This window comes from Bactrocera tryoni, chromosome 2, assembly GCF_016617805.1.
Source record: "Bactrocera tryoni isolate S06 chromosome 2, CSIRO_BtryS06_freeze2, whole genome shotgun sequence".
Taxonomy (NCBI): domain Eukaryota; kingdom Metazoa; phylum Arthropoda; class Insecta; order Diptera; family Tephritidae; genus Bactrocera; species Bactrocera tryoni.
Genome location: NC_052500.1, coordinates 79072070 through 79098799, shown reverse-complemented (window position 1 = coordinate 79098799; position 26730 = coordinate 79072070). Strand labels below are relative to the sequence as shown.

General features: G+C 35.3%; 1 protein-coding gene across 9 annotated transcripts in view; it reads right to left on the bottom strand.

The window, feature by feature from the left end:
* The window catches only part of LOC120767315 (protein piccolo), a 77608-nt gene that overhangs the window by 12321 nt on the left and 38557 nt on the right, over positions 1 to 26730 (bottom strand). For 2 of the 9 annotated variants that reach the window (XM_040093241.1, XM_040093244.1), the window contains exons 2-8: positions 24260 to 25092; positions 7421 to 8175; positions 6213 to 6895; positions 1660 to 2175; positions 1503 to 1596; positions 1165 to 1444; positions 842 to 913 (exon numbers count right to left, since the gene is read on the bottom strand). In XM_040093241.1, coding sequence (XP_039949175.1) covers positions 842 to 913; positions 1165 to 1444; positions 1503 to 1596; positions 1660 to 2175; positions 6213 to 6895; positions 7421 to 8175; positions 24260 to 24708 — 2849 coding nt within the window. In that variant the 5' untranslated portion in view covers positions 24709 to 25092. Of the gene's footprint in view, positions 1 to 841; positions 914 to 1164; positions 1445 to 1502; positions 1597 to 1659; positions 2176 to 6212; positions 6896 to 7420; positions 8176 to 24259; positions 25152 to 26730 lie in introns of those variants that run through there. The other 7 variants (XM_040093248.1, XM_040093247.1, XM_040093243.1 and 4 more) reach the window with 5 other exon arrangements.

Here is a 26730-nt window from a genome sequence, read left to right as displayed (position 1 = left end):
TTTAAGTGATTTCTCACATTTTGTGTGTTCTAAAAACAAAACATAAAACCTAAAACTCAAAAGCTGATGGGCTTAAATGAGCTTTCAAAAGCTTTCAAAGAGTTTGCTTATAATATATGTAAGTGATTTCTGATATTTTGATTAGCTTTAGCAGCTTAAGAATTTACTGAAAAGTATTGAAAGCTTTAAAGGCCTCAAACTTTTTAAGGACACAAAGTATCATGCTGACAATTTTTTAAAGGCCAACGAAAATTTTCGAAAGCTTTGTAGGCTTTCTGGCTTTCTTGAACTTTTAAAAAAGCTTTCTAGGCCTAGTGACTTTCTTGAACAATTGAAAATCTTGTTGTAATCTTTTTTTCTTGAAAAAAATTGAACTAGAATCGCTTGTATACCGAATTAGTAAAGAGTTTTAAAATATTAGACTTAAAACAATAATGAAATTTACAAGTTCTCAGGGCTGGGAGGAAATGTAATTGTTGGCTGAAATGAATTTCTGAAGAGTGGTATTGGTATTATAATCCTGCAATTCAAAGACATTTATTGTCAAAAATTTATGAAAAATTCAAATATTAATTGTAAGAACCCATTTTAGAATCAAACGTTGAAAAAAACTATGCTGCTGAAATTATTCAAAATTCAGTGATTTAAAATATGGTTTTAGGTTATTTATTTTTAGACTCATGAGCTCACGTTAAATATGATTTTGTGAAATTAAAACTTTTCAACTGTCAAATCAAGTGTTTGTTGACATTTTGTCATGCTAAACACACAAACTGTAACAAGACTGACACTTGACATATGACACAAGATACATACAATTGTTTTACATCTCACACGCTACCTGAGACGATTCATTCTGTACCGTATTTCCGCCTCAAGTGGACAATCGTAAACTACCAGATTGTAGTTTTCACTTGATCACCATTAGCAGAGGCAACAAAAAAATACCAAAACAAAGAATAAAAATGTTAATAAAAAGCGTAAAGTTAGTGAAAGCTTTCTAAAATATGTTTGGTTTACTAAAAAAAAAACTCGAATGAAAGAATATATGGAAATGCGTGCCATCGAAACAATGAGTAAACTGAGCCGATCGAATCGTCAAATAACGAACTTTAAAATGCGAGCTTTTTCACAAAGCTTTCACACAACAGCTTACACACTTACTTTTGCAAAACGATTGGTGATGGTGAAATGGGGCCACGTGTGCCCTCACCCTCCATAGCGATGGGTATGACGCGCGAGCGATTAGCGCCACCACCAGCGCCGTTATTGTTATTCGTATATTGCTGTTGTTGTTGTACAATGCGTGGAGCATTCAGTTGCTGTGTTGGCGACATCACACGCTGAGCTGATGGCTGTTGATTGGCGCCAGCTGAGGATGGGAAATTGTTGTAACCTTGATCAACGAATTGATTGGGCGAACGCACCACATAGCTGCTCGGTGCTGTGCGAGAGATTGCGAGTGCATAAAGCGATATTACATGTTATCAGAGGTTACTTACCAGTAGTGATGCCACCATAGCTGACATTGAAGTTCGGTTGCTGTGATGTAGTATTCGTCGGTGTCTGCTCCAACTGGATGGGTATGATGCGTTCCTGTGATAAAGAATAAATGTTTATTGTAAAACTACAAACAACAAAGTTTCGAAAGTCACTCACCCTTGGACCAGTTTGTTGAGTTGCCGCATTATTGACAATAGGGTTGGCATTGATTTGCAGACGTAAGCCAGTGCTGCCAATGCCATGGCTACCGAAATTCGTGGGTGCTGCTACAGCAAAACCGTTACCCTGCTCAGGCTGATAGCCGTAGAGCTGAGGTTGCGGTTGTTGTTGCTGTGGTTGTTGATAGTATACTTGCTGCTGCTGTTGTTGTTGTGACTGTGGTGGCGGCGGCGACTTAATGCGATTCAGCGACGAAGGCACCACATTGCCATTTTCCTCGGGACGCGCCCATTCTGGCTGATCGTTTGCCTTCGGCTTTGTGCTCAGCCAAGGCACCGTGGAGCGTAAAGGCTGTGCTTGTTGTTGCTGTGATGTTTGTTGTTGTTGGGGTATTTGACGAATTGGTGATTCGCGTGCTTGCTGTTGTTGTTGCTGAAATTGACGCACAACATTGGGTGCCTGCGGCTCAGTAGGTGCTGCCAGGGGCGCAATATAGAGCGAGCCGACATTGGACTGAAATAAATGCGGAATATAGAGGTGAATTATATGCTTAATAATCGTGAAAAGAAAGAGGAGTGGAAAATTCATATGTATGTATGTATATATTGTAGTTAGATACGAAAAAGTCGAGAGTGATTGCGAAAAACACCCAGATCCACGTTTTTGTCCAGCTATTGGCGACAAAATTTTTCTGGTCGTGATTACAGTACTATCTCAAGATTTGTTTACCTCAACAAAATAGCGATGATAATTCAACTGGTGAAGATTTTAAGAGAAAGGATAAAACAGGTCTATTCTAACTTTGAAAAAAATACTTGAGACGATGCCCCGTTACAATTCTAATCAGCTAACCTAAAATGAATCTGCAAAGTTTGAAAGCTTTTCCATGAAAAACTCTGCGATCTATAAAACTTCAAACTCTCTTCTGAAAAGCTTTTCGAGCAAAGCAGATTTTAAGAGAATAGATAAAACGGCATACGTCTTGCCAATTTTTAAAACTTTTGCTATTAATGGCAGTCTGCTGGACCCACACACCTTCAGACACTTTTCCTAAAAGCTTTTCGATCTCAGCAAATTTTGAAAGAAAGACTTGTTATGTGTCTATCCTAATTTTTGAAAGCTTTACTAAGGCTATGTTCATCAGCTCAAATTTTTTCTTCATTATCTGATTTCTAACCTAAAATTAACCTCCAAAGTTTGAAATTTTTTTTGTCAAAATCTTTCCGATCCACAAAGTTTAAAACTCGCTTCTTAGAAGCTTTTGTAAATTTTTCTGTGAAAAGCTTTGCGATTTACGAAACTTCAAATTCGCTTTTTAAAAGCTTTTCGATCTCAGAAGATTTTTAAAGGAAAGAAAAAACGACTTTATGCTAATTTTTGAGAGCTTTACTAAGAATGATGCCATAATACTTACGGTATATAATGTTTATCGGTTCACATTTTCCTTCAATATTTTCAATCACCAAAGTTTGAACATTTTTCTATGAAAAGCTTTCAAAATTACAAAGCTTCAAAGACTTTTGTTAAAAGCTTTTCGATCTCAGACAATTTTAAAAAGAAACATAAAACCGTTCTAAGCTAATTTTTGAAAGTTTTACTAGGGATGATGGCTTGCTGCAATATTCCAAGAAAAAAAAATTGTTTCCACAAAGTTTGAAAATACTTCTATGAAAATCTTGCGGAACTACAAAGTTTCAAACACCTTTATTAAAAGCTTTTCGACCTCAACAACGCATTCGGCTGTGGGACATTATCTGCTAAGAGCTAGACCTCTGAACTTTAAGGAATACAGTAAGTTGAAAGACGTCCACTGCCGCGATCTGGACCTAAAATGTTAAGAAAAATTCACGAAGATCCTCTATACGATCAAAATACACAAATTTTACTAATAAACCATCGCACAAAGCTTTTATCAAGTTACGTGAGCTTCAACCTAAAGAAAGCGAAAGTTGTATGACTCAATTTAACTGGAAGTGGTGTTATGTATAGTATCAACGACATTAACATTGTAAATATTTCTTTCATGCGCCAACAAGCACAATGCAGAAATCAATGAATCCAAATTTTTTTAAATAAGCACGTACAAAAGTGTTTGTTTGATTCAAGTGCCAATTGTCATAAAACCATCACATCAATTCCGATAATAATTGGTGACAACTACACCAAACTGTTCATGAGCTTTAATTAAGAACTACTAATAAGCATCCAAAAATACGATTGAATAATGAAATTATTGTCAAATGAATTTACAGCAGCTGCGTAGCTGTACATATATGTGAAAAAGCAAAAGAAAACAAATTCATAAAAATATCTGCGAAGAAATCTTCTTTAATTAGATTCTATATTAATGAACATACACACAGAGTGGAAATAAAAACCGCGCGCCATTGATAAAAATAGATGCTTCCGCAAGCTTTGCATTTGTCGACGCAAAAATATTCATGAATGTACCGCTATATTTTACACTATGTTATTGGGCCTATAACTATGTTCATGCATTTTCATATTTTATTTAGGAAAAACATATGGAAGAGTATTAGATATATGTAAGTACCCGAATGCAGCTGCATTTTGATAATTTGTGGATTTCACCAACAGAACTGACCCGACTTGGTGCCAAACCAATTTTTGATACCCTGTTCTGATGTGACCGGATACCAGTGAACCCGTTCTGCATCGACCAGAACATATGTGTAATATTCAGAAGAGGACAGGTCTGGAGTATAAAGCGCTTGTGGCAAAACTTCCCAGCTGTTGTTTTCCAAATAATTTTTCATTGGTCTTACAACATGTATCGAGCGTTGTCGTGTTAGAAAATTATTGCCTCGTATCTAGTTGCGAATATATAGACATATTCCAGCAATTGCTCGCTTTAATTTGATGAGTTATTGTCGGTAGTGTTCATTTCACCCGCTTGTAGATGCTCATAATGCAGCAATTCGCTGCTGACCCCCCAAAATCCAAACCATTACCTAGGCCTCATGGATATTGGGATTTGATTTTGATTTGGCTAGTTGGCCAGGTTTCACAAATGATTCCTTCCGTTTAAGGTTGCCGAAATATGCCCATATTTCATCATCAGTCACACTCTGATACATAAACGACTTTTCTGTAGCGTTCAAAAAGCATTTTTGACGCCTAAAGGTTCTATGATCTCTAATTGTGTTTGGCAACCATCTACATCGAGTAATGCTTCCCGTTTCTCATCCTTAAACTTTTTTGACCTCCAGTTCGTTTTTCGAAGCCAAAAGCAGGTGCAAGTTCTTCATATAATCCCACCAAAACTTTGAACTTCGCTTAAGATTTTCTTCTTACTAAAGTAATGAAGAAGAACTCCCCACAAAAAAACTTTTTCAGGCACAAAGCTTGACATACTACATAATTGAGGGGGACAAATTGTTATCATTTAAGCCTGAAATGAATGACATACTACTGTGATCAAATTGAAAGGTGAATTTTGTCCATTTCTCCTTCAAAGTAATCCCCCCGCTGCAATATACTTATGCCAACGAATTTTCCAGTCATCACATCACTTGGAAAAGTCCTCCGTCGTGATGGCCATCAGAATCTTCATCGATTCGGCTTTTATATCCTCAATTGAGTCGAAACGGTGTCCTCGGAGTGGTCATGTGAATTTGCTGAATAGCCAGAACTTACACGCAGGTAGATCAGGCAAATGCGGTAGTTGCGGTACGATATTAGTTGAAAATGTAGCGAAATAATCACGAATAAGATGGTGCATTATCGCACTTATTTGCTCAATAAATTCAGACATGGTAAAAATCGAAGCATTCACTTTTAGAGTCTCACAAAACGACGCGTATCTCACATAATAATGAATATTTTGAGGCGAAATTTAGCATAAATATCACTGAAAAAGTCAATCGATTCGAAAAACACGCGAAGTATAAATTAAAAATTCATCTTTCAATTTCATCACAGTATTATATATGTAGAAAAAAGCGTCCAAGGACAGTAGCTTTCCAACACATGTTCGGAATATTGGAGCAATGGAATAATAATCAAACTACGCCATCTCTTGACAAACCTTATGTTATTAATAGATATAGTTATAGACCAAATATAACCAACATTGTGGTATTGTGGGTGCTTTTCTGTGAAAGCTCAACGCTAAGTTTTTGGAAAAGTTTGTAAAAATGATCTCTCTAAAAAAATAAAGAAGAGGTACTAGATATTTTCATTAAGATCTTAGGGTTCGACTTAATCTAACTAGGGAGCTTTGAAGAAAATGTGTAATAATTTCATTTAATTGGAAAAATACTGTTATTTATATTATTAAAAAAAACTTTATTCGAGAGACTTTTCAAAAGAATATGATAAATTCTACGGCTATGATGTTCCAGGCTGACTACTGAGCCTGAAAATATGATTACGAAAATCGCACATAGACAGTGGTAGATCCGGTCTTTGTGCTACTAAAAAACACACTTCTAAAGTTGGTTCAAGCTTCCAGAATGTCCAAAAATCGGCATTAGCTAAGATCCTAATAAATTCTCGAGCATAATTTTATGTGTTAATATTTCACTTACCGGCTTGGGACCCTGATAGGCCGAAGCTGGCTGAGTTTGCTGCTGTTGTTGTGGCGAGACATTGTTATATATCGCAGTCGTTTGTGGCTGCGACTGTGGTTGTTGTTGTTGCGTCGGAGTACGTTGAGTGCGCCAGGGCACAGTTTGTGCCGCTGGCTGTGAGTTGGGAGAAGTGTTGGCTGTTGTTGGCTGTGCTGGGGCTCCAGCGCCGGTCGGTGATGAAGTATACAGCTTTGATGGTTGCTGCTGTGCTAGCGGTGAAATAGCTGGTGGCGCTCGTTGTTGTTGCGGTGGCTGCTGCTGCTGCTGTGGTTGTGGACCGCCATATCGGAAGGGACTATCGGTGGCGCGTTGTGGCGGTGTGCCACTTTCAGCACGTGGACTGTCCGTTTGACGCGTGTAGACATGGACACTTAGCGATTGTGGCGGTGCAACGCTACGGAACTCAGGGCGTGGCGATTGTTGTTGCTGCTGTGGTTGCGGTTGTGAAGGCGTTGCAACCGACAAGGGTGGTGTGATGTTGTTATATTGAGGCTGTTGTTGCTGTTGCTGCTGCAATGGCTGATAGGATGGTGAGTACGTGGGTTGAGGCGGTGTGTATTGTTGCTGTTGCTGCTGAGTGGAGTTATTGCTGTTGTAGTTAAGTTCAGGTTGCTGGGTAGTCGTTGTTGGTTTCTTATAACCTGTTGTATGATTGAGAAATATATATTAGATATTAGCGCCTCAGAAAAATATACTGTATTTTGAGGTTAGTTTTCGGAACCATTAGAATTCGGTTTGGTAAAGGATTAGCGTGTGACTTGTGAGAGTTAGCGGCGCCAGCACCATTTAAAGTGTTAGTGGACCCAATCGGTTTGCTGAAATACCATATTAATTAGTAGTAAACTTTGTAAACTCTTCCAAAAAGTGGAAACCATGTGTGTACCAATATCATACAAGTATATAAGTAGACCCGCAAAACCCAAAGCAAAAGTATTCTATTATATTAGCATGTGTCGGGCGTATTGTGGTTTCGAGGTCAACTAGGTCTTCCATGAACCCTTTTGCTTCTACATACTGAGTAGTTGTGTAATGTAAAATAACTTTTTAGTCGATGCAAAAACCACCAAACAAGGACCAAGGTTAAACCCATACAAAGCGTTGTTGATGTGTGGATGAAGTGATGAACCGTAAAATATATAGCGTAATTTTCTACGCGCATTTCTCACCATCGACATGTTCGTTGACATCGTTGTTGTTATTGTTTTTCACATTGTTGTTAAGACTGACCGTAGCTGGCTCACCGCAACCGGCGCTAACGGCATGACCATTAGCGGCGGTATTCGGTGAACTAGCACGATCATTTTCACCCACCATGGGACTCTTGGAGCGATCGCGCACATACTCATCCTTCCAGAAGGTATTCTTCTCCACCGGCGGTGGTACTTTGCGCAATGCCGCCATTGGATTTGGCGGTATTTTGATTTCCGGTCGGAAACCCAATGGTGGCGGTTCGAAACGTTGCGGTGTGGGCGACTTGCGTTGCGCGTTGGGCGAACCGGGCGCACTACCCGGTCCACCGCCATTCTGTGGTGGTGCTAATGTATTGGAGGAGCTAGGTGGTGGTGGTGGTGGCGGTGCCGATGTGCCATTCAATTTCTTACCCGCTACTCCGATTGGCGCTGGTGGTGGCGGCGGTGGCAGCACCTGGAACGGCATACCCATGCCGGCGGCGCCGATTTGCGAAGCAGCATTGCCGCCACTGCCTGGCGATTGCGGCTGTGTCGGTCTGTTTTGTTGTGAGGCGCCCGTGGCGCCTTCGGCTTGTGCGTTGCGCGCCAAACGCTTCGCCATGCGCTCCGATTTGATTTGTGAGAGATCAATGCCGCCCGGTGTGTAGGTGAATGGCTTCTTGTCTTTGGTCACCATTGCATTCTGTACGCAGGCGGGCGCTTCGTAGCCCCGTTGAGCGGAGCCGCCATACCTGTGAAGGAAATAAAGTGAAGAGAATTTGTGGTTAGAGAAGTGGTAATATTTTTGTTGAGAATATAGTATACATATAATATTTCAAAATAAATTAATACAAACTATTTTAACATAAGTAAATGTCCTAAAATGCCATTGTGATTAATTATTATCCGCAAACAAAATATAAATTATAGCTTTTTAATCTCTAAAAAAATATTTATGTAAACATGAGTTCCACTCATTACGTTCGTTGACGTCATAGAAGTTTCGAAAAACTGTGCACACGCTAAGTATTTCTTTTATACCACGCAGCCTCACATCTGACGCGTGAACTGTCAATTCTGTTTGTGCCAACTATTTCTTTCGATTTTTTTGAATTTTCCCCAGATAAATCAGCAAGTTTGGCTAAAAAGCGCAAACACGTGCGTTGCGGATGCGTTGGTCATTTCTTTTATTGTTGTTAAAATTTTTTGTCTTATTTTTTTTTACTTTTGTTTTGTTTTGTAAACTGCAAACCTTTGCGTTGTTAATGTTGTTGGTGTCAAAACATAGCGCTTTAGCTGTAGTCACCTAATACTTATGTTTAGTACAGTCAAAACTTCGACAATTTGTGCGACTTTATACTATTATGTTCTGACGCATTTTAACCAGACGACATGCATCCAAAAGTTATAGCTATTTGACAGGTTTGACATGAAAACTAATGCCATATGTTTGCGGTTTCAAAAGCATGATGGATTGGTTTTAAAGGATTGCAGTGATTTAAATTTTTTTTCTGAGTGGATTATATTACACTTTGTGATGTATTAACGGCACTTACTGCTTGTCTAGATGTTATTGACAGCCTTTGAACCCGTTTGAGGTGTGCGTTTTGAGGTTATCTCGAAAATCAAACGTCATTCAGCGCCTTCGTAGATGGTCGGTTGTACTTCTGTCGGAAATTCAAACGCAACTTTGAAATGTTCTATCAAAAAGCAAAAACTATTGTTTTGGTCGGTATCTGAAACCCTAGACCTTTTATTTTATTAAAAAATAAATATAAAATGGGGTAGTACACCCTCTATAACATCTCTAGTTTTTCTCCAGAACGTTAAAATGTTCCTTATGACATGTTTTAACAAAAGGTTGGTAACTGTAATTTCAAGTTTTTTTTTATTAGATGACAGTACATGCAGCGTCTAATACACTGGAAATTGACGACTTTTGAATAAATATAATTCAACTTTCATAGAATTCTTCACTAAATCGTCCCCTTGTTGTACGGGTTTTCATTCATACTTGTAAAAGGTATATTTCCTTTTTCTTGTTTTAATTATCGTCATTTTCATTTATCTCAAGGGGAACAGTCAAAAATAGTAATTTTTGGTGATTAAAAAATTGTTATTAATATTAGTAAATTATTTTAAAATCTTTTTAAAACAAAAAAATGTTTTTTTAATTTGTTTTGTATTTTTTTATTTGTTTTTCATCTGTTTTATTTTACAGGCGCTCGGACTCTTAATTAAGTATATAAGATTCATATAAAAGGCTTATTTTTGGATCATGGATTGCTTGTTCTCGAAAATATTCTCTTGGAAACTATTCGGATGCTTGGAGGATATAATTATTGTTGTAGCGAAGAATCTTCGACAAATAAAAAATTAAGGTTTTATAATTACTGAAATTTTAATATAAAGTAAGTTCATATTAACGATCAGCTATTATACTCGCTTGGGGTTTTCTTTTGGTATTTTTTCTAATGATTGACAGTCATCAGCTCATTGCTACTTAATCATTGCACACAACCGAATTTACAGTCTAGACAACAACCTGCAGAGTTGAACTTAATTAAATTTACAGTGTGGACAACAACCTGTAGAGTTTCATTACAGTTCCAGCTCGATTTGAATTCGAAATTAATATAGTAAAATGAGATTTAATTTTGTATTCCAAATCGAAGTCTAAATTAGCGCTTTTGTCGACCAAAAGAGGGTTAATTGATCAATTAAGCAGTTACATGGGTTTACGAGTTTCAAACAATCGTGTTTTTTATTATCTTATTAAATTCTGCAACACTTCTAGAAAATTACCTCAATTTTTAAGTTGACCCGAATAATAGTTTTGGAGATTCATCCTTGTGAACTTGTGACCCACTTTTATAGTCAATAAAGTCTTTAAACTCGTTTTTTTCAGAACTGTGTTTTTAAAGATTTCTCGAGAACTACTCAACTGATCTTCATTAAATTTTCCAGGTCTTTGAGATACAATTCTTAAAAACTTGGACGAAGTATTTTTTCCGATTACAACTATTTGAAAAAAAAAATGTTTCGAAATTTTCATTTTTTTTTTTGTAAAAATGTCTGCAAAAAATCCAATTTTCAGTTTTTTTCCTTCAAATTTTCATTTTAAATGATCCTGCCAACGCGAGTGAATCTTTTTTCGAGGAGTCACCGGAAATGGCGTCGCAATGTCAGAGTTTGAAATATTATTTTTTTTCCAAAAATATCAGAATTTCTTTGTTAATAGTATATGTTTGTTACAATAAAAAATTTTAATAAAATATTTCATTTCTTATGCAAGAAAAAAATTGCTGAAAAAAGCCTGTTTTCTACCCAAAGAAACTCATGTAAACCCTTAACTCCTGTGTTTCAAAGCTTCTAAAATGCTTCTTTCATTGGAAAATAATTAATTATTCCAATGCTACCATTAAATTTCCAATACTTCCACAATAATTTTTACATTTTAAAACATACATAATCGACTAAAACAACTTATATTTGCGCATATTTTACTCGCAGTTCAATATGACACAGCGTCATTAACGCAGGGTTAAATAGCACCAAACTCGTATTAAATTTGAGCCGCCACAAGACCACCTAACCAAAATATTGACATGCAACAGTTGCTTGTTTACCTTTTGCTCTAATTGGTAATTTGCTAATTTCGAAAAAATATGCGCAATTTAATGACTTTAACGAGGAAATTAGGTTTTTCTAACTGTTGCAAATCAAGAATTGCGGTGGCGCGTTTGTACAGCGCCGAAGTCTGCCACAACTACAACAAAAACAGTTGTGCGACAATTGGCATTACCATAAAATTATAGCAAGACAGCTAATGCGGGCGATAAAAAAAATAACTGTATGGAAATGAGTTGCAATGACCAGACAAGATATCGTAGGAAACCGCTAACCGCAAAACCGACAATTTTAATACAAATGTTAAGGTTGTGCGCTGAGTATATACATATTATATATATCCGTAGTATACTGCAGGGCTTAAGCTGTATGTATGTACATACATACTGTATTATCTATGTATGTAAATGAGTGAACTGAAATGTGGGCCGATTTGTAGGCTTTCATAGGTATTGTATATAAAAATGGTATATAAAACCTCTTTATATATTGTAAAAAATAATAAAAACCGTTATAAATAATAGTAAAAAAATATGCTTCAAACTCGACTTATGTTCATAAAACTATTATTTTTTATTAAGAAAAATCAATTTGAAAATATATTAATTTTTTTAAACGAAATATAAATATAAAATATTCCACACTTTGTAATAATTAAATAATAATAATTAGTAACGCAATTAAAAAGTGTAAATTAACGTCATTACAATTGCCATACACCTCAACGACGCCATGACGCGCCATAATTAATTACATATGAACAATTCAATGTCATAATAATCGCCAACTATCGGCAACTATATTTCACTGCTTCCAAATGCAGATAAATAATCCTGAACGAGCTGGCACTCATAATTCAAACACTAATACATACACATATTTTAATTCAATTTTAATTCGAATGTGGAAATTGCATAAATTAAACATGTTCCGCGCCCATTTATGGCTGTTTTGCGATATGATTTGACAGGTGTCACTGAAGTCAGTGTAGAGGAGGGAACTACTTGTACATACACATTGGTTCCACTCTACTGGGTATTTCCCGCTCAGCTGTGAAGTATGAAAGTTATTCCGTTAATCAAACGGGAGCCATATGGTGGCTATAGCTTTGACAATACTGGCGTCTGTGCAAGTGGATTTCGGACAGATATGGCAGCATGAATTTTATTTTACTGTGTACATACATACAAGTACTTACATATGTGTATGTACAAGACAATGCATGTGTTTATGGCATTTTTCCGTTAAATTTAATATAGAAATAATATAAATAACTTGAAAAAAAATTTCAATTTTGAATGTGGTTGAACTTGAACTAACGAAATAAGGAAGCTGAGAAAAGATGAGGTGGCATAAACATGGAACTGACTATAATTGGCGTTATGCGATGCTATCCTTATGTGTACATATACATATATTTCAATTAAGGCTTTTTTATGTTTTGATTAATTTTTATAAGAATGCTTGGGGGATTTTCAAAATATTTGTTAAGGAAATTAAGAATAATTATGAAAACTGAAGGACTGGGCAATGGGTGTCGCTGCTTACAATGTCAGGATTTCAAACTGGCTCCTGTCAGAATCGTTACATTGCGGCTCCTAGCTAAGACTGATGTATGATCCCAATCATTCCCTTATGATGGACTGCTTTATATCCATGCTCAGAAGTAGGTGAATGGTAATACAACGACTATTGCTAACGAGGTACCTGGCGGTAGGTATCAAACGCTAGAGGTAGAGACCACCGAATCATAAAACTCAACATGAAGGTCAATAAAAGAACGAAGCAGACTGGTATATCAGTCCAAACGTCGGTGGAAGAAGAGGCTGCTACCACCGGTGGGCACAGTGATCTTATGAGCTGTATCGTTTGTTTTGAAATTAAGGGTTAGGGACGCTTAGGGTAGCCATGAAATAGTATTTCTCACATGACGATTTTCTTCGTACAGTTTGCTACGAGCCTAAGATCGAAAAAATCAAAAAAATGGCAAAATAGCGACGTTTCAAAAAAGTTCAATTCTACCCGAAATTTTGATCACTTTTGGCCTGTTAAAACTCGATTTTTGATCTTATCAAATAACTGTTATTAACATTGTAGTGAAAACATCATTTGTCTCCGAGTAATCACTCAAGCAATATTTAATTACAGCTATTTAAACTGTATTTAGAATTACCAGAGCTCACACTTTTTCCCATTTGCCGCAAATACAGTTTAATAGTTGCCTAATTCGGTCAAACACATCGCAGGTGATAAAACTGGCAACCGTTCCAAGTATGACCAAGTTTAACCAGTCCCACGAGCTTTGCTTATGGCTACATATTTACATACATATATGCATATCTAAGCACCACGAAATCATAATCATTTAAATAAAGCACAGTATTAGATTTAATTTTCGCAAGAACGTAGGCAGACAAGCATATCAGCTCATTATTTTTTATGCGGTGCCGCATGCTCTTCATACATTCATAAATTCATATAAGGGGTGATCGAAGTAGAGATAGTTTTTTCAATAGCCTTTTTTGACAGATATCGTATCAAGCTGTCATCGGCTCGCTCTTTGGGCTCTTGAAAAATTTCAAGAAGGTCCGACGTTTTCGAGCAAAATTTTGTTCGGAGATTAGGCCCATTTCTGGCTCAACAGATATGTAAACAAGCCAAATTGAGGCATTTGAGACGAAGAGCAACCTGAAAAGATTCAAGACCTGCCGTTTCATTCAGAAAAAATAACGGTTTGGTGTGGTTTATAGGCTAGTGGAATCATCGGTCCATAAAAATGATGCCGGTGAGAACGTAACCGCCCCTAGCGACCGTCATCGAGCCATAATAACCGACTGTTAGATGGCTGAAATTGAGGCTCGTGATCTCGGCGACATTTGGTCTCAACAAGACCGCGCCACTCATCGAAAATTAAACACAACAAATGGACCATCTGAGACGTAGCCGCGGCCAACATTTGAAAGAGATAATCATCAAAAAATAAATGCCAAAGAATGTTCTTTCGAATAATAATAAACATTCCACATTAAATTTGAGGTTTCTGTGTTGTTTCCTTAAAGTAGTAGGAAACCTCGAAATGGATCACCCTATATATACTAACCAGTTTGTGCTTAGAACATTATGCAGTTGTAATTACGCGCTTTCACAAGCCGTTAAGCGTTTAAGTGGAAATGCGAGCGAAGCGCGGACAAATTTACTGCAGTTGACCATGAAATGAGTCTTCAAATATACATAAACAATATACATGCATACTTGTATATATTCTTATGTTAACTGCCATTATGTGTCGAGGTGCATATCTTCGTTTGATTTGTTACACTTGTTTAGCGTTGTAAACAGCCGGCTTTACTGGCTCTAAGCCAACAGGTTCTCAGACACATTTCGCAATTATTTCGCGCTTTTTTCACTCTTTCACACACATAAAAGTAGGAAAGTAGTTCTATCGTAAACTACTTGTAAGCGCAGACGGACACTTTGAGGTGGCAGCGCCACACCAAGCAGCAACCAGCTAGCTGCCACAGGCCACCGCTGTGAAGCGCGCCAAAGTTGTAGTTGCACACTTTTTCTAGGTAATGCTTTGGTGGCACCGAAAATTTGGGTCAACAGACTGGCAGCATCAGCTTTATAAAATTATTAATATACATGCATACATGCATACATATACACATATATACATACATACTATAAATAAAAATGTGGCAAACACTGCGCTGTGTGGCAATCACAATTTGTTTGCTGATTTTATGGTTGCCACCTGATGGCCAATGGCTTTAAGCGCCGCTTTAATAATAAGTTTTCATGGCGTTTAAGCAACAACTGTATTTATCGCACTTTTAATGAATATTTTTTGCAATTCCTATTCTTTTTTATGTGCTACAAAACAAGCTATTTTGAATAGTTTGCAGTTGATTAAAGCCACATAATTAAAAAATAAAATATTTGTATTTAAACAAGAAATAACGTTAACTACATTGGCACCGAAATAAAATAATACCCTACACAAGTGTTTTTTTTGAACCAAAAATTGTATAAAATATTGTTATATTGATTAGCATGGTTCCTTTGTATGACAGCTATATGCTAGAGTGACCCGAACCGAACAATTTGTTCCAAGATTGTACCGTTGCCTCTGTCGATGATCTACGCCAAATTTCGTGAAAATATCTCGTCAAATAAAAAAGTTTTCCACATAAGAACTTGATTTTGTCCTATCAGTTTGTATGGCAGCTGCTATAGTAGTCCGATCGAAAGAATTTTTTCGAAGAATGTATCATTAGATTTGGCAATCATATATGCTAAATTTAATAGAGATATCTTATGAAATAAGAAAGTTTTCCTTACACGAACTTGATTTCAATCGTACAGTTCGTAAGCCAGGTATATGCGATATCGATCCAATCTGACTAATTTGTTTTGAAGATTGTAGCTATGCCTTGGATAATTAGCCTTGACAAATTTTGAGCAGATACCTCATCAAATAAAAAAGTTTCCCAGACAAAGAGTTGATTCCGATAGTTCAGTTTGTATGGCAGTTAAGTGCTTCGTGGGAAGAAAAAGACCTGTGGAAAATTTTTGATCGATGTCTCAAAAACTCAGGTACTACTTTGCGTATATTGCGGAAGGACAAGCGGACATGGCAAAATCGACCCAGCTCATCACGATGATCATTTATATATACTTAATAAGGTCTTTGACATTGATTTCTGGTTATTTCTGTAAAATGTTGTTGGAAAGGCTACCACATAACTAAATTTAAGTCACAAAGGCTCACATAGCCCCAGAATTTTGATAAAGTAGAATATATTATATATAGGTAATAATAAATAAGGCCTTTATAAGTCGATTTCAAATCATCCATGTTAACTGACTCATAATCATAAAAAAACTTGCATATTTCCGTAGGAATCTTCAACAGTTTAATATTCTGATGCTGGGAGATATAAATCTGATATTTATTGAATGTTAACTTACATAAACAAGCCTCTAAGCCCTATCGGTATCATTTCCCTAAGCTTTCCTATTAGTTTTCTCTTTTTGCTGCCTAATATCACAGTTCTTTGAAAACATTAAGTTATTGAGAAGAACAAGTATTTTTGTGAAGAATATGCTCGATGAAAACTTTTATATTCCATTTCCAGTGATTTCGTAGCAATAGAAGATTGTATAAACGATAAGCTGGGGGTTTTAAGGATATTCCTGAAAACTAGAATTTCCTATATAGATATGGTCTAGAACCAAATCGAGTCGCAAAAGCGTTAATTTTATGATTTTCCTCAAGAATAAGTAAAACTAATTTGAAGCAAAAATAAAACAAGACGTAATACAAGCTGAAAAAGTTCATTTCTAAACTTCTCATTATTCCATTCGACCCTCAGAAATCCAGAGATGATAACCATAAAATATGATAATCAATGTTTTTCTCATGGATGTTCTGATGATGATTTAAGAAAACTCATGATTTTTGAGCAAAACATGGTATAAGAACTCAAAAAAATTTCTTTTTAATGGTTAGATCTGAGTATGATTTCAGAATACTCCCAATTTTTGAGCATTTTGGTTTATGATCTCAAAACAATAACAACAAAACACTTTACTTCCATCTAAGTCCCAACTTTGAAATAATTAATTTGATTAAATATGCATATAACAAAAAACAAGCAATCGTTTAAAAACATACTGGCATTTAGAACACATCGGTAATTAAAAAAGACAGCCGAGCAAAGCAAATAAATGCCTGAACCCTATTCGACCTCAATTTTAATCATCTGCCTGATTGCCTCCTCCACATAACCACCGAAGAGCACAGCGCAAAACATTTGACTCATACCTCGGTACATTTGTTGTTCTTGATTTAATATGAAGAATTTTGCAATTTATTTCTACATGTTTTTCTTACATTTGGCATGAGTAATAATTTTTCACCGCCACCATATTTCACGGACCAACAAAACAAAGTGAAATGGAAAAATAAATTGTTGCAACTGACTCTGCAACTGATGAAAGCAAATAGCCAAAAAAAAGAAAATAGCACAAAAAATAAAAACAAAAAAAAAATAAAAACAGAAAAAAAACAACAAAAGCATTAAGAAAATTAATTATTTGTGTTTTCGTCGAAAAAGTGTGGCAGCTGGCGTATAGAAGTATCAATATTATGCACTTTGCACTGTGGGAAGGTGTAGCCAGATATTTCCATTGGAATTGTAGCGAAAATTTGTAAGCAGATCGTACGTGTTCTTTTGATGGTTTTCCTTTCTGGTATGAGTAAATATTATTTCACTTTTTTCGTCTATTGTTTTGGTAGTCGATCTGTTTAGTCTGCCTTATGTTTGAGGCATTTCAACAACGCGCAGCGATTTCCTTAAGAAATGCCTTACACAATTCTTTACTCTTTGTTGATTTCAGTATATTTTTTTTTTTTCAAAAAAGATCCAGCCTTTTTGTTTTCTTTTTCGCGTTTTTTTGGTAATCAACAATCTCTGCTAACCTTGAACTTTTGAAAAAAAAATTATAACAAATATTTATTTGAAAAATATTAAAAATTATCGGAATATTGTAAAGGCATTCTGAGTAGTTTTTTGTTGTACATATATATGGCAACACAGAATTTTGAGTTACTCTACTATAGCTCTGAACAGATCCTCAAGGCAAAAGAATTTTTTTTGTCTCATCATCGAAAACTTCTTCAGTGATACATATAAGTATAAAAAATTCGTAGTTGTAAAGCGGAAGAATGAATCTTTCATCTTTCTATCAATACTATAGACTCTCTGATGTACTGAGATAACTTCACATACATGTCTAGGCTTTGATCTTCCCAGCGTAATTTTCTTTTTGTAAAATTGTGATAATCAGTAAAGTAACCTATGCATAGGTTATCAAATTTTATTTCGTCGATTTTTTACAACATAACTTATAGTTACAAAAAGGAGGAGGAGGGATGCTCTCCGAAAAGGCAACCGTTGCATTCTTGCGCTTAAAAATATCTGCGATTTTCTAGAACTTTATTTCACTAACGAACGAGGTTTTCAAGAATTGGCCATATTTGAGGATTAGTGGCAAAATTTAAAAATTACTGAAGTATATGTGTCTATTTCTTTCATAGATCACCATCTCAAGTGGAAACCCACAATAAAAGAGGGCACCAAAAGCTAAAGCCCCTCCATATTATTTTCCAACACATCTACATACTTTACGCTACCACTGTGCTGCTGTTCCTATTAACCGTTTCACTTCGCATGTCTTATGCAAATTAAAAAGACTACTTCATATCTTTTTTTTCCAAGCACTTCATTAAACATTTTTTATCCTCTTTCTATAAATTTCAGTGGCACACAGTATTGACATTTCTAATTTCTATGCGCCACTTCCTGCGGCTAACAAAACTCAAGTATCCGCTTTGACGGCCACTTTTTTGTTTTGAAAATCGCCAGACCCGTTATGAAGTGGTTTGAAGAGTGGATAATGTGCCAAGTGGTTGGGTGCTGTGCCGGTAGTATGCTGGGTACGAGCGTTCAAAAAGCTAAGACTGACGCAGCTGAGCACCAGGAAAAAGTAAACAAAGCCGAATGACACTTTTGACAGTTAAATTATGCAAATCAACTGATATGATAGGTGCTTGTGGTTTACAGAAATCAATTGAGTAGTGAAATGCTGCTTTGTTTGCCTAGAAAAAAAGTGAACAATAACGAAAACTAATATTGCACACTCATTGCTGAGTCAGTGTATTTGCTGTGACCTATTTTCTAGTGAGTTATCTATGTGTATATAAGTAGTATAGAGTATATATAGAGTTGTGTATACATATGTATTTGAAAAAAAATCTGAAATTAGTTTTGAAAACCACCGATCATAATTTTTGCTTTACATATTAAAAAGTAAAATGATTTATGTTTGTCTTTTATACACATATTATTTTTTTATATCCAGATATGTATTCATCATACAGTGTTGTCACACAAAAACAGTGCAATCTCTTGTATTTAAAAATAAATGCATCCAAATTATATTTAAAAACATCGTATATATTTCACACTTTTCGAAAATTATGTTCATTCAAGAGGTCAGCGCTGACTAATCAGCTTGAAGGCGACGTATGTGCTTTGTGCTTGTAAAGCTCCTCCCAAAACGGCACCACCCAGAAGAAGCGTCATGTCATTTGGCACGTCGCCTTATGACCAAAGAAATTTTGTATACTTATTTTTCATAATTTGTTTACTTTTATGTTTGCTCTGGAATTGCACTTAGAGATTCTTTATATATTCGAAAAAAAGGCAAATTTCTTTGGTGACATATGAATGACTAAATGTTGTTGACAAATACTATATGTATTTGTACCTAGGGTATACGATATATGGTATATGAGTACATATATCGATGTTCGTAAGTGTATGCCGTAAATATATAATATGTATATTCAATTCATTGTTGATTTACGACTCTCCGTTTGCGAATATGATTTCATAAATAGAAATCCACAATCACCAAGAAATTACGCCTTTCGAACAACTCATTCCTTAAACGTAGTATTTTCGGCTATTGCATTTTTATAGGTTTTTTTTGCCCTCTTGTTTAATATTTTGTCTTATGGCTAATTTCATTTGGAATAAATATCGCAAATTTGCCAGCTGGTGCTCTCTTGCTTTTGAAGAAAACCTTAATATTTGCTTTTAATTTTCTCCACGAAAAAAATACGTGAAGGTGTTTAAGAAAAATTTTTCTCATGTTTAAAAAAAGCTATTCAGTTTATAAAATCAATATCTATATACAATATAAGTCGATATAAATGAATGCACTATCGCCACAGTATGTGAATTTGTTACACCTCTTTACACGATCTTCTTCTTTATTGGCGTAGACACCACTCACTCGGTGATAACCTTAATTAAAGCAAAATTTTATCACCTAAAATGGACTAATGTTTATAGATGTGTAGTCTATTTTTGAGTACCTTACATTTTCTAATCTACTCTAATAACTGTTAATTGTTCAATTAACTTTGTCAAACAATTTAGCGAATTACCTTCCAATTAATACATATATTGAGCTTCTTGGAGAGAAAAGCACTTGGGCAAAATTTCAGATAAATTTTTGAGATATGGATCTGAATTTTTGACCAAGTCCTTTTCTCCCAAAGAAGGTGCTCATTTCTCAGAATCATCTAAATTGGACCACTATAACGCATAGCTGTCATACAAACTGATCGATCAAAACTATCTACTTGTACTTAAAACTTTTTTATTTGTCTAGATATATATCTTCACGAAATTTGGCAGGCTTTATTACTTAAGGCATCAGTGCAATCTCTGAAGAAATTGTTCAGATCGGATCAATATAGCATATAGCTGTCATGCAAACTGATTGATCAAAATCAAGTTCTTGTACGGAAAACTTTTTATTTGTCGAGATATCTTCACGAAATTTAGCACGAATTATTAACTAAAATAATTATTCAATATTCGAAGAAATTGTTCAGATCGGACCACTAAAGCGTATAGCTACCATACAAACTGATTGATTAAAATCAAGTCCTTGTATGGAAACTTTCTTATGTGATGAGATATATGTACGAAATACGGCTCGCATTCGTACTCAAGATAATACTATAATATCCGAATAAATTGTTCAGATCGGACCACTATAATATATAGCTGCCATACAAACTGAAAAATCGAAATTCAATCCTTATATGAAAAAACTTCTTTATTTGACGAGATATCTGCACGAGATTCGGCTCGGATTCGTGCCCAAGACAACGTTATAATCTCAGAATAAATTGTGCAGATCGAAGCACTATAGCATATAGCTGTCATACAAACTGATCGATCAAAATCAAATTCTTGTATGGATACTTTTTTATTTGAAGACATATCTTTTTGAAATTTGGCATCGATTATTGTTAGTTCAAACCAAAAAAATTTTGAGTTGAAAAGTCAGAATTTTATTTTGTAATTTTTGTTATTTTTGGTGATTTATTTATTATGATTTCATTAATTTCGCATTTTTTAAGTGCAACTCAATTCTAACCATTAGCTTGGAAAAATGTGCTTCATCTATAAATAAAATTACAACAACGCCGCATAGAGACTTCCACTTCCCTTACTCATCAAGTTTCGATTTTCTTCCCATACTTGGTCCTTTTGGTTGTGCTGCTGATTCCACAGAAATCTGTGATCGCTAAAAATAGTGCAGCGACACTTAAAAATACGACACTCAGTGATTGTGCGACCCATATGTAATACTGATTCGTCGTGCAATTATTTTTTCCACTCCTTTTTTCACAGCGACCAGCATCATCCACCATTTAATGAACGCCATTTAATCTCGTAACACTCACTACACTTCAAGTTGCATTTTGCTTGCCCAAACAAAGGCTGCAACAAAGAAATGCGGTATACTCGAACGGCCTGAGCCATAGCAACCGAGCAGCATATACATATAAGTGTATGTATATATATATATATATGTATATGTACTCATATATTTTCAAGTGTGTTCACATATGCATATACTATACATATACATACAAGTAGATATGTAAGCTTATATACATAAATAGATGTACACAGTAAAGCAAGTCATGACTGTAGAGCAACAACATGTTGCTGTTGCAGCTACTGCTCTTGGTGTTATTGTTGTTTGCTGCTGTCGTTGATTGGCATCACCCATTTGTTGTTTGCGCTTTTTTTGTTGGCGTTCACATTTTTTTCCTTTTTTTTGCCTTTTTAATGTTTCTTTCTTCTTGGAAGGCATTTTTAAGCGTTCAATGGCATTTCACTTAGTGTCGCTTGCAGTGAGGGGGCCGCCTTGGCGCTTTATAGCCCGCGAAACTTTTGCTTTTCTTTATTTTCCATCAAACACAAGACCACAGCGGCACCCTCCGCTTCACCCACTCACAGCCAACAACACTGACTCACAGCGATTTTTCAAGATCAAGGGCGTCATAAAAAAAGAAAGCGAATGCGTTGCTCAGTACATCTGTGTATGTATATGTGAGTGTGTTGTATGTATGTGTGGTGGGGGGTTAGAAGCAGTTGACTGTTGTGTCGCGCAAGCTATTGCATCTGCAGTACATGACATAATGACAGCATGCGTTGCTATAAATAGATGCACGTTAACAAGTCGGCGAAAAATGAGTGGCGAAACCACAAGATGGCGTTTTTGTGGTAGACTGGGGAGGGAGTGCACACATTCGGGAATGTAATATACAATATTCGAATAATAAATGGCACAAAGAATTAAAAAATAAAAATAATTTTCAAGAAAATAATGTTTGGTTTTATTATCAAGAATATTTTTTTTGGTAAAAGTTTTTCATACCACATTTATTCATAATTTTTGATATGAAAATAATTTGGCATATTTACGGAGACCTTTGGAAGAAGATATATTCCCTTTCCAAACTCTAAACTGTATTTTAATGTTTATTTGCAAATTTCAAATTTCATAAAAGTTTGCTTGCTAAGTGAAGAACTTAATCAGAAAACAGACTGTAAACAATCGTATCCATCCAAAATAATGCAAAAAAATAACAAATATAATATTATAGGTAAAGTTATTCATATTAGAAGAGGGTCGAAAAAGTCTTTTCGTATTTTGTCAGTAGATATCGTTGAAGACGTATATCACCGGTACCGATGCTACTGCTCAAATTGTGTTTTAAGCTTCATTTAAAAAAAGAAGCTCGATGTTTGGCTCGAACCATTTCTGAAGCGAATGGTGACAAGAGACGAAGGGTGGATCAAATACGACAATAATGTGCGAAAAATAGCATGCTCCAAGCGTGGTGAAGCTTAACAAATGGTCGCAAAACCAGGAAGGACGCCGCGAAAGGCTATGCTGAGTGTTTGGTGGGATTGGAAAGGAATCATCCACAATGAGCTACTCCAGCCTGGTCGAACGATTGATTCTACATTTTATTGTCAACAACTGTTGAGATTAAAGCAAGCATTCGAAAAAACGACCAGAACTGATCAACAGAAAGGGCTTCGTCTTCCATCAGGACAACGCTAGACCGCACACATCTCTGATGACTCGGAAAAAACTGGGAGAGCTTGGCTGGGAAGAAGCCCTGACCTTGCATCATCGGACTACCATTCGTTTTGGTCAATGTTGAACTCCATTAATGCAGTAAAGTTGGCTTCAAGAGAAGTCTGTGAACATTACTTGTCGCAGTTTTTCGCCGAGAAACCAGAAAAGTTTTACACTGATGGAATAACGTCTCTAGCGGAAAAATGGCAAAGAGTGGTCCACCAAAATGATAAATACTGATATTTGGTTCATTAAAGTTCATTACAAGTATACAAAAAAATAAGTTGAAGTTTGACTAGAAATACTAGAAATATGAAAAGGCTCTTTCGACTATCCTATATTATATTTTCAATTTTATAAACATTTTTCATTTTAATTTCGAACATTTTTTCTTCACTTAGTAATATATTTACATTAGTTGCTTATTTATTTATTCGAAATTTTGAGATAACTTTTGTTTAAAAAAAAAAAATTTATTAAAATTTATCATATTAATAATATTTTTCAATTTTTTCTCGAAAATGTTTTCTTCAGTTAATTTTATAGTGTTAAAAATAAAATAATTTATATTTAACAAAAATTTGTTTTTAAAAAGAGAAATAATTTGTTGCCTACTTTTGGTTAATATATTTAATTAATTTTCAGCTTTGCCTAAAATAGTAGTAAAATTAAAAAAAAAATAATTTAAATAAAATCACATAGTAGCAATAATTAATGTAATTAAAAAATATTAACTCATATTATTATAATAATTCAACTAATAATTTTATTCAAGTTTTTTTTATATTTGAGGAAAAGTTGAAAATGTTGTTTTTTGTTCTTTTCAATTAATTAAAAACTATTTTGTTTTTTTTTTTTGCTTCTCTGGTAATTACATAAATTATAAAAGTTATTGTTTTTTGCTTCACTTGTTCCGTAAAAAAAATTTTGGGCCCACCAATAATATAAAAAATAAAAATAAAAAAATTTTCATACCCACCAATTATCAACAAAATAACAGAATAGCAACAGAAATCAATCAAAGAAAATTTAAACATAATAATTCATTTACATTTTCCGCTAATTTTCATGAATACATCTTCACCACGAATAAATTGCACGAATTTAACAATAAAACCTTTAAACACATACAACAAACCCATACCCCCAATCTCAATCAAGTAAAATGTGCGCACTTACAATTCGCTCACACGTTCACCCTGTGCCGCTGCTGCTGCGGCCGCCGCCGCGGCCACTTGTCGTAGCAGCGCTGCCGCTGCGCAATTCGGTGGCGCCGTGCCATTCGTGTGTGCGGCTGGCGCTGCTGTGCCAGCAATTGTTGCTGTTATGTGCTGACTTGGCGGTGTAATTGTTGTTGTTGTTGATCTCGCTGGTATGCTTATAATGGTTTTCGACGCCACTGTTGCTGGCGCTGCCGCGGTTACTGCCGCAGTCACCGCGCTGTTGGGTTCACAATGGAAGCCGCGATCCTCGCGCACCATATAAGCGGGCAGCGTTTCGATAATTGCATTCGCCTTGTCGTTGTAGGAGCCCAAAAGTTCGCGATATTTCGAGTAGACAATGCGCTTCAGTTGCGGATTTGTGGCTGCATTCGCCGGCGCGGCACTCTGTTGCATTGTCGTGGCCATTTTCACACTTGTGGGCGTCGGGTGTGCTGAGTTTTCTTGCAATTAAAATTCACTAGACTTAAGCGTAGTTGTTATTGTTTTTAGCACTTGTTGTTGTGCGCAATTTCTCTTGCGTTCGGAAAATCACAATGAATTGTTTTTGTTGTTGATTTTGCGTGTGCAGTGCGTGCTTCAAAGTTCACTGTAGATCACTTATTTTGATTATGATTATTATTTCTTGTTGTTGTTGTTATTATTTGCCAGCGTATTCACACGTTGCTGACTTAATCACGTATTTAAATTAGTATTTTATGATTTTCTTTGTATTCCGGTTCAATTGATTTTATTACTTTATAATCACCTCCTAATTGTGCCGCCACTCATCACTGCCTTTATTGGTAATGCCTATAAATTTTATTATCAGTTACATATGTCCCAGTGTACGTGCGCATATCTAAGCGCTTCTAGAAAATGCATCGTCCGTCGTTATACACAATAATTAAAAAGTTGAAGTGTGGGTGCCGCCGGATTCCTTTGTTACAATAATATCGCATTTCAACGACATTTGAGCACAAAGCGTTCATGATTTTTTTAGAAATGCATACTTTAATATATATATATAAAGTGTTATATATGTATGTATATCGTTACCTAAAATGCAAAACAACGTATCATCAAAAGGAGCGAAATTGATTTTTTATTGCTTACGGTTCATAGCATAAAATTTTCAGCTGCCGCTGTCTGCTATAACCAATATATAACCATTTTATAACCAATACATATCCATTTTATAACCAGTATATAACCATTTTATAACCAAAACACAATTTTTTTCAATATGAGTGGTTTCTGTTATATCATTTTCCCTTCGCCTTTAAACTTATGAAAAGTGAAGTTACGTTATTTTGCATTTTACGTGACGATATATGTATATATATATTTTTTTTTTTTGAGAAATATTCATACATATGTATATACCGATAATTCAGCCATTAAAAGCGCTTGATGACAAAATTTTTCAAAACAAAAAAAGTACTAAATTTTGCAAGTAGAACTTTATGACTTTTGGTTGCCTTTATAAAGTCAAAATTATGAAAACATATACATATATTTTATTAAAAATTTTTATAATTTAAATTTTTATTGAGCTATTAATCGGTACAAATATAGCGTATTTTCGTATAATTATTTCTTTTGGCATATAAATTAATATTGTGTTTATTTCAAAAATAATTTTTTAAGCGCCTACAAATTGGTTTACTGCTAAAAATTATTTGGACACTTGTCTTGCCTTTGTTGGCACTGGTTCTTACTCAAATGACATTTGTATTTAATTTTAATTGTTTTAAATAAAAAATAACAAATAATCGAGAGATTAAAAGCATTGCTTGTTCTAGACCCAACTTGAAACTGCGCAAAAGCCAAAAAGTAAGTAGATGCAGTGAACTCAAATTGAAGCTTAACACAAAATGGTTCGAGTCGTCTCCCATACTTTTTAGGCAACTAAGCTTTCTACATTTACTTGTACTCAGCTTAAAATATTAGCTGAAAATGAGTCGAAAGCCAAAACTGGGTTCCAATCGGAAATTTTACCTGAGAAAAGTGCTAAAAGCCGAAACGGCGTTTCAGACAGAATTCATTAAGTTCGTTCAATACCATACCTTTCCTGTAACCCCAAGCTTTGAGATCACTTACTTTTGGCTATGATCTATCTCTTTGTATCTAGAATGTTTAAATATAACCATTTTGTTATAGAAAGCTAATGCGTTCAATCAGTTAGATTCCAAGGAAGATTAGTTTAGCTTAGAAGAGATGGCTGATTCCTTCACATCACGTAGGGATCACACTTAGACTCTTATGTACAGTCTATTGTAAAGCCAGATGATAAACTACCGTGATTGGATATCAGCTATCGACTATCAGGGTTAGATATTCAGAGCGCTTGAACCTATCACAAATCCCCTTAGGTGCTTTATTGCTCATTCCACTTTTTCAGCTGGATGTCTAAAGGTATGAGAACCGTGGTGTGTTTGCCTTGATCTT